Raw genomic sequence first — 8,096 nt, 5'->3', positions numbered from 1 at the left:
AGGTCCCCAGTGAGGCTAAAACTTGGCTTACACACTTACTAAAAGTACAGAAGCAATCCCAAAATCGGGGTGCTGGGGAAGGTTTCCCCCTACACTCACGTGCAGTTTATCTTTCCTACAAATACAAATATACAGATACTACAAATTCCAGGTCACACTTGTATCATAGAGACTTCTCAAGCCCTAAGTCCCATGGAGAGAACACTGCTTGTTGAAGGCCATTAACTGGTCTGTGACATGCAAAGTGTCCCTGGGCTCTGCTCATCCTCCTGGGCAGGGGGAGAAGCAGCTCCTGCTCCCACTGGGATCTGTGCCCTGCTCCACCTGTGGCTCCCTGGGGGTGGCTGGGTGCCAGGACAGGGATCTGAGGGATCTGGTCTGGGGCTGAGACAGCATTCCTGCTGTGCTGGAGGTGACCCAGCCCTGGGGCACACAGAAGAGACCTCACACTCCCCATCCTCCCTAGTGGGGGCTTGGCCTTTCATCCCAAACTCCCTGTGGCAGAAGCTTGGGCTGGCCCTATGGGCAGACTTTGAGTCCCTGCTGCAGTCTCTGGTTCACCACAGACTGTGAGTCCCTCTGGGCACTCTGTGGGTCCCTATGGCAACCCTATAGCATCCCTATAGCACCCTGTGGGTCCCTGTAGCATCCCTATAGGACTCTGTGGGTCCCTGTAGCATCCCTATAGGACTCTGTGGGTCCCTGTAGCATCCCTATAGCACCCTGTGGGTGCCTGTAGCATCCCTATAGCACTCTGTGGGTCCCTCTGGGCTCTCTGTAGGTCCCTCTGGGCACTCTGTGGGTCCCTATGGCAGTCTGTGTGTCCCTGTGGAGGGTCTGTGTGTCCCTATGGATAATATGTCAGTCCCTAAGGATGGTCTGTCTGTCCCTGTGGATGATCTCTGGGTCCCTCTGGTGGACCCTGGTCATTCATGGAGTGTCTGTCAGTCCCTGTGCACAATCTGTGGGTCCCAGTGGCTGGTTCTGTGTCCCTACAGTGGAACCCACTCACTACAGTACACCCAGCTCAGTGTCTGTCTGTCCCAGTGCAGTGTCTGTCTGTCCCGTTGCAGTGTCTGTCTGTCCCCGTGCAGTGTCTGTCCCCATGCAGTGTCTGTCTGTTCCCATGCAGTGTCTGTCTGTCCCCGTGCAGTGTCTGTCCCCATGCAGTGTCTGTCTGTCCCAGTTCAGTGTCTGTCTGTCCCCGTGCAGTGTCTGTCCCCATGCAGTGTCTGTCTGTCCCCATGCAGTGTCTGTCTGTCCCAGTGCAGTGTCTGTCTGTCCCCGTGCAGTGTCTGTCCCCATGCAGTGTCTGTCTGTCCCGTTGCAGTGTCTGTCTGTCCCCATGCAGTGTCTGTCTGTCCCAGTTCAGTGTCTGTCTGTCCCGTTGCAGTGTCTGTCTGTCCCCGTGCAGTGTCTGTCCCCATGCAGTGTCTGTCTGTCCCAGTGCAGTGTCTGTCTGTCCCCGTGCAGTGTCTGTCCCCATGCAGTGTCTGTCTGTCCCAGTTCAGTGTCTGTCTGTCCCCATGCAGTGTCTGTCTGTCCCCGTGCAGTGTCTGTCCCCATGCAGTGTCTGTCTGTCCCAGTTCAGTGTCTGTCTGTCCCCATGCAGTGTCTGTCTGTCCCCGTGCAGTGTCTGTCCCCGTGCAGTGTCTGTCTGTCCCAGTGCAGTGTCTGTCTGTCCCGTTGCAGTGTCTGTCTGTCCCCGTGCAGTGTCTGTCCCCATGCAGTGTCTGTCTGTCCCAGTGCAGTGTCTGTCTGTCCCCATGCAGTGTCTGTCTGTCCCCATGCAGTGTCTGTCTGTCCCCGTGCAGTGTCTGTCCCCATGCAGTGTCTGTCTGTCCCAGTTCAGTGTCTGTCTGTCCCGTTGCAGTGTCTGTCTGTCCCGTTGCAGTGTCTGTCTGTCCCCATGCAGTGTCTGTCTGTCCCCGTGCAGTGTCTGTCTGTCCCCGTGCAGTCTGTCCCGTTGCAGTGTCTGTCTGTCCCAGTTCAGTGTCTGTCTGTCTCCGTGCAGTGTCTGTCTATCCCCGTGCAGTGTCTGTCCCCATGCAGTGTCTGTCTGTCCCCATGCAGTGTCTGTCTGTCCCGTTGCAGTGTCCCTCTGTCCCCCTCAACACTCTCTGTGCCCCCCTGCTCCCCGGCCCCTTTCTCCGCCCCGCCCACACGGCTACGGCCCCGCCCACACCCAAGCCGCGCCTTGCGATTGGTCGCTGTAGCGAGGGCGTGTCCCTCCGCCCTTTCTTTCTCAACGATTGGCCTGCGCCACGGGGGCGTGTCCCACCTCCCACATCCCTCTCGGCGATTGGCTGGTGCAGCGGGGGCGCGTCCATCCACCCATCTCTCTCTCGGTGATTGGCCGTTGTTCAGAGGGCGTGTCCCTCCGCCCGTCCCCCGCTGTGATTGGCCGGCGCCGCGGGGGCGTGTCCGTGCTGGTGGCTGCGCGGCGCCGCCTCAGCGCGGGGCAGCGCGGCCATGGCCGAGGCCGTGCGACCCCCGCGCCGCGCCCGCACCCGCCCCAAGGTAACGCGGCAGCGAGCGGGGCTCGGGGCCCGCCCCGCGGGCGGTGGGGGCAAAGGGAGTGTCCCGCGTGTGGGGCAGTTTGCGCCAGGCCGTGTTTACATCTGTGTTTGTGCGGCCTCTAATGGTGGAGGGTGGAGAGTGGGCGAGAGTGTATGGGTGATGTTGCTGTGTTTTTTTGGCTTTTTTTTTTTTTTGTTTTCGTAAAAAGATTCCTGCTGGTTCCTGCTCTGTATCTGTGGATTTGTCGTGCCGGCGGGTGGGAGCTGTGATAGGCCTTGTGCTGTAGCAGGAAGTAAACAAGGTTTTTATTATGTGCTCGTTCGGCCTCCTGAGGGGTCCTGTGTCCTGTGGGAGAGCTGGGGCCGTGTGCAGCAGTGGGACTGGCCTGCGTTTACAGTGTCCTGGTGTAATGTGGGCAGGCAGTCCTACAGGCAGAGCTGGGGGTGCTCAGCTGCACAGAGAAGGCTCCAGGGAGAGCTCAGAGCCCCTGGCAGGGCCTGAAGGGGCTCCAGGAGAGCTGCACAGGGACTGGGGACAAGGCAGGGACAGGACACAGGCAATGGCTCCCAGTGCCAGAGGGCAGGGCTGGCTGGGATATTGGGGAGGAATTGCTGGCTGGGAGGGTGGGCAGGGCTGGCACAGGGTGCCCAGAGCAGTTGTGGCTGCCCCTGCATCCCTGGCAGTGCCCAGGGCCAGGCTGGATGGAATTGGAGCAGCCTGGGACAGTGGAAGGTGTCCCTGCCATGGCAGGGGTGGAATGAGATGATCTTTAAGTTCCCTTTCAACCCAAACCGTTCCGTGGTTCTGTGTTGCTCCATCTTGTCCACGTTTGGCTTTGAAGTGCTGCGAGCACGATGCTCTGTGTAGCACACAGTAGTGGCTGCTTCTTCATAAGTTAGTGCTGCAGTTTTTAAGTATCACCCTTCCTAGGTTTTAATCCTGTTTTGAGTGTGTTCCTTGTTCCTGATATTAGTCGTGACAGCTCTCTGAAGGCTTTATTTTCTTTACGTAGAATGTTTGTGGGAATGATCTGAACTGCCTCACAAAGTGGAAATGTTTTCCTTGGTTTCTTAACCTCTTTCTTCTTGTCCCTATGGACGACCACATAGAGCAAGAATATTCAAGTCATGACTGTCAAAACTCTTTGAAAACACTGAATTAATTGGCCAGTGTTCTGTAAAACCAGGGCTAAATCTAAATGTCGGGTGTGGGTGTGCTTCCTGGTGGAAGGCAAGTCAAGATCGCAGGGAAAAACAATCACAGAAGAGTTACTGTGTCATTGTTTTGGTTTTGATTCACCCCCCTGGCGTGTGCAAGGCAGTTGAACCTTCAAACTGCTGCCTAAGAGAATTGGTTCCCTGCAGGAAGGTGGTGAGTCATGGATGACACTGCTGTTTCATTAAGGACATGTGTGTGGTGACTCTAGTCTTTAGCTATCCCTTCCAGGTGAAATTCACTGTGCAACAATTCACAGGAGGTGTCACATGTGAGAACCCTGGGTTCTCCAGCGCTGCACATGACCCATTTCTGGTATTTCTGTTGCTATTATGGTGCTCACCTCTGTTAATACCCGGGTGTGCCTGAGGATGCAGTTTGCAGGTCAGTCACATTAAGGACTTTTCCATTCCCGTGTCACAGAAAAAGCTGTAATCCTTTGAAAAGCTGGAATTCTTGTGAGCTGAAAGAAAGGCTGGCTCAGCTACAGAGCTGCCAAATGGTGGAATGGAGCCCAGGGCTTTCTGGCAGTAGTAGCCCCAAAGTTAAACTTGTGCAGCACCAGCAGCACCAGACTGATTCAAACACAGTGAAAGGGCAAAACCAGTGCACTTGGAAATTTGAAGAGGAGACCCTGTGTCTGCTTGTTTCTGTGTGTGGCACTCAGGTTGATGCCTTAGGATTTTAGTTTTTATGTCTTTCATATATTTGTTATTCTGCAGTTCTTCAATGTATAACTCTAAACTCCACATCCAGTGTTAGCAGCTCCTTTGCTGTTTTGGTCAGACAGAACAATTCTTCTCTAGGCTTGGGAATCAGGAACACCTCACTACCTCAGGCCCTAAAAAATGTAAATAAAAGTGAGTTGGGGATCAGCAAACTTGGGGTAAATGTCTATATTACCTGAAACTGTAACTGGGAGATTAACCCCCACTATACAGATGGACCAAACTTATAAAAGTGTGAAAACCTGTGACCCCTTGTCCATTTTTGGGTGTAGCTCCTGGGGGCTTTGTCTGCCCCACATGTACATGAAGGCCCTTCAATAAATACAATTGCTTTTTATTCCCTTAATCCTGTCTGGATGCTGGTTTTAGGTAGTCCGAAAAAAGCATCAAAACTATTTCAGATATATTTTCCTGAAAAGTTTGAAATGTCCTTAGAATTTGAGGGTCATTGATGATGTGCTAGGAGAAGAGAGTGGTCAGGCATGGGGCAAGACTAAAGACCATGTGCCATTTTCCCATCTCTGGAAGTGTTCCAGGACAGGCTGGACAGGGCTTGGAGTGACCTGGGGTAGTGGAAGGTGTCCCTGCTTATGGAAGGGTTTGGAATGAGATGGTTCTCAAAGTCCTTTCCAACCCAAACCATTCTGGGATTCTTTGATATGTGGCTTAAGCAGAATCGTCCGTGGTAGCTTAGTTCAGAACTTGATTTCTCTCATTTTTTCTCTCATAAAATCTCTTTTAATGATTATGCTTTCTTGTTTTTTTTTTTGTGTTTTTTTTTTTATTTTTTATTTTTTTTTTTGCCTAGGGAAGTGAGAACTGAAAGGCACATCATAAATTTTAACACCAGCTATGTCTGTGAGGGATGCAGTCTGATACTGAGAGATAAAGGGAGTTTATTCTTTATTGTATACTAGGACTGCAAGAGGAAATGTTGAGATTGTAGAGGGGAGAGGAGCAGCATGTGTTTGTGAAGTATGTGGATCAATACACTGTATAAATATGACTTAGTGATAGAGTATCCTGTGGAGATTATTGACTTTGAGGTAATTGTCAGGAGATGCTTATTATGACAAGTCTGGGCTTAAAAAATTGCACTGATGTATTTTTAGCCTCTCACCTGCAGCTTTAGCTAGTGAGTCAGAGCTGTTTTGTGATCAGAAGTATTTACAGGTTTTAATACACCAGAAAAGAGTATGAAAGCAAAGCCAGAGTACTTTTTTTGTAAAGGACCTGTGGCCATATGTTCAGAGTAAAATTAGCCTTGAGATCAAGGTGAGTTAGTGCTGTGATTTGGGCTGTTTTCATTTATGCCTTCTCTTAAGGCAAGAACATTCAGACATTTAGTAAAAATATATGTGATTCTGTGTGCAAGTTTCCAAAACTGTCATCTTTTCCCTATTATTATTTCCCCATATTAAAAGCTTGTACTCATTTTACCTGTGTTCATTGTTACCTTATCTGGGTCATCCAAAACTGGAGCACTGTGACCTAACTCCTCAGTTTTGCTTCTAATAAAGTGCTAGGTCTACACAATTTACAGATTGGCTAATCACTTTGCCAGTTTTTTGTTTTACAAGTTGGCTAATGATTTACAGGTTATCAAAATCTTGGTTCATTTCCTATGCTGTGCTTTTGAGAAGGAAGCTAATCTACACCTTAGATTAGGTTTATGGGAATTATTTACCCTCAAACAAATTGTAATTTTAAATTGATTTGCAATTTTAATGGCCCTGTTAAGTTTTTCTACATCTCCAGTGTGTATTGCTTACTGAAAATAGATATTTCAGTAATTGTTCAGATGTTACCATGGTTTTAGAATGAAGCTAAGGGTTGCATTCCAGACTTGCTTTGTTTTGAAATTACTGTTTTGAAAATATTTTCCCATGTCACTAAAATATTCTGTAAAACTTAAGATAGATCTGGATCACTGAGTAACTTATTTTTTTCCTGGTCAATATAGTGAAATTGAGTAACTGTTCTTAGGTATCAGGGTCCTGTTATGTTGATTATTTTCTGTGTTAATGAAACAGTCTGTCCTGTGATATTTATAGATTTTTACTTAGAAATGTTGAAGCATTGTGCAAGAGGTGACCAAGAAGACACACACTGGTAGACAGTCTTCATAGAGCAGCTAGGGAGCAAAGATTTGTTAGGTATATTTGTTTTTATCTTTAGTATTATGAAAATTATTATGTTTAAAAAGGCTTTTGGAGTTGTAATGTTGATAAATACTACTTTTGGTGTTGGTGGGATTGGAGATACAAGGTGGAGAGTTTCACTTGGCAGTGACACTCTTAGTTTTTTGTTTTCTTAGGAAAAGAAGAAACGAAGTAATGAGGAGCCCCAGGTACAAGAACCTGATGATGTTTTCCTGCCTCCTTTGGCAGAAGGGTCTTCTCAAGCCAGGAGAGCACAAGTGGAACATCCTGGAGAATTTACAGAAATTCAGCTCAGAGATGAAGTAGACAATAGGACAACTACAAATGATGTGTCTGACATCCCCCAAAGCAATTTATCTTCAGCAGATGAAGGGGCTCTGGCAGTGACTCTGGAGCCTCCCAAAGATGCAGAAGAGGTCAAAGCTGGTCCTTCCCAGGAGGAATGTGTGAAGGATGTTGAGAAGAGCGAGGAGAACAAGTTGGACAAACCTCAGAGCCCCGTGGAGGCAGTTGCCAGCGGGTCTAGAAATTCGGATTTATTGAGCAGTACCTTTCAGCCCAGTGCTGCTCCCCCTATGTTAGTGATGGGCTTTGTACAGGGCAGAAGAGCTGAAAACCGACAAGACTTCAGAGATCCTCTCTCCTGCTCCTCAGAGAAGCTCCCCCTCAGCACCTCCCAGCGCCCTGAGAAGCCCAAGGCGCGCGCGCCGCGCCCGGTTTATCCCGACCTGTCCTTGGAGCTGTCCTACGAGAAACCCACCATCATGGCAGTGAAGCCCCTGCTGCACCACGAGAGGCTCTACCCCGAGCTCCCCTCCGAGCCCGAGCTGGTGCCATTCACCAGGGAGCAGCTGAAAATCTTTGAGCCCTGCTCCTGGCTGGAGAACGTCGATTCCTATGCGGAGGAGTTTGAGAGTGTGGCTCATCAGGACAGGCACGAGTTCTACGAGCTGCTCCTGAACTACATGCGCTGCAGGAAGCAGCTGCTCTTGGCCGAGGCAGAGCTGCAGGCCATGGCAACAGACTGCCAAAATGTGAAGGGGAGATTGTGGACGTTCAAGGAACAACAGAAAACTGTGCAGGTGCTGTTGCTGAAGCTGCTTTTGAACCCAGACTGTTTGCAAATTAACTTTACTTGCTGCCAGGTTTATTGTAGTTAAGCTGTTTTGTTGGTAAAGAAACACAGAGTGTTAAAGGTTGGAGGGGACTTTAAAAATTTAATCCCGGTTCTGTCTTCCATGGACAGGGACACCTCCCACTAGATCAGGTTGTTCAAGGCCTTATCCAGCCTGGCTTTGAGTGCTGCTGGGATTGGGGAAACCTTCCTGGGCAACCTGTGCCAGTGTCTCACCACGCTCACAGTAAAGATTTTTGTTTTCCTAATATCTAACCTAAATTTCCCCTTTTTCCAGTTTAATCCTTTTAGTCCTTGTCCTGTCACTACAGTTCCTGATAAAAAATCCCTGTCCAG

At 49.6% G+C, this 8,096-nt stretch overlaps 1 protein-coding gene across 3 annotated transcripts in view; it reads left to right on the top strand.

Annotated features, from left to right (window-relative positions):
- The first annotated feature begins 2,411 nt into the window (after positions 1-2,411).
- Positions 2,412-8,096, top strand: part of EPG5 (ectopic P-granules 5 autophagy tethering factor) — a 61,551-nt gene continuing 55,866 nt past the window's right edge. For all 3 annotated transcript variants that reach the window (XM_079330327.1, XM_079330326.1, XM_079330325.1), the window contains exons 1-2: positions 2,412-2,520; positions 6,781-7,707. In XM_079330327.1, the coding sequence (XP_079186453.1) occupies positions 2,473-2,520; positions 6,781-7,707 (975 nt within the window). In that variant the 5' untranslated portion in view covers positions 2,412-2,472. The remainder of the gene's footprint in view (positions 2,521-6,780; positions 7,708-8,096) is intronic.

The sequence above is a fragment of the Erithacus rubecula genome, assembly GCF_903797595.1.
Source record: "Erithacus rubecula genome assembly, chromosome: Z".
NCBI lineage: Eukaryota > Metazoa > Chordata > Aves > Passeriformes > Muscicapidae > Erithacus > Erithacus rubecula.
This window is presented reverse-complemented; position numbering and strand designations above follow the sequence as displayed.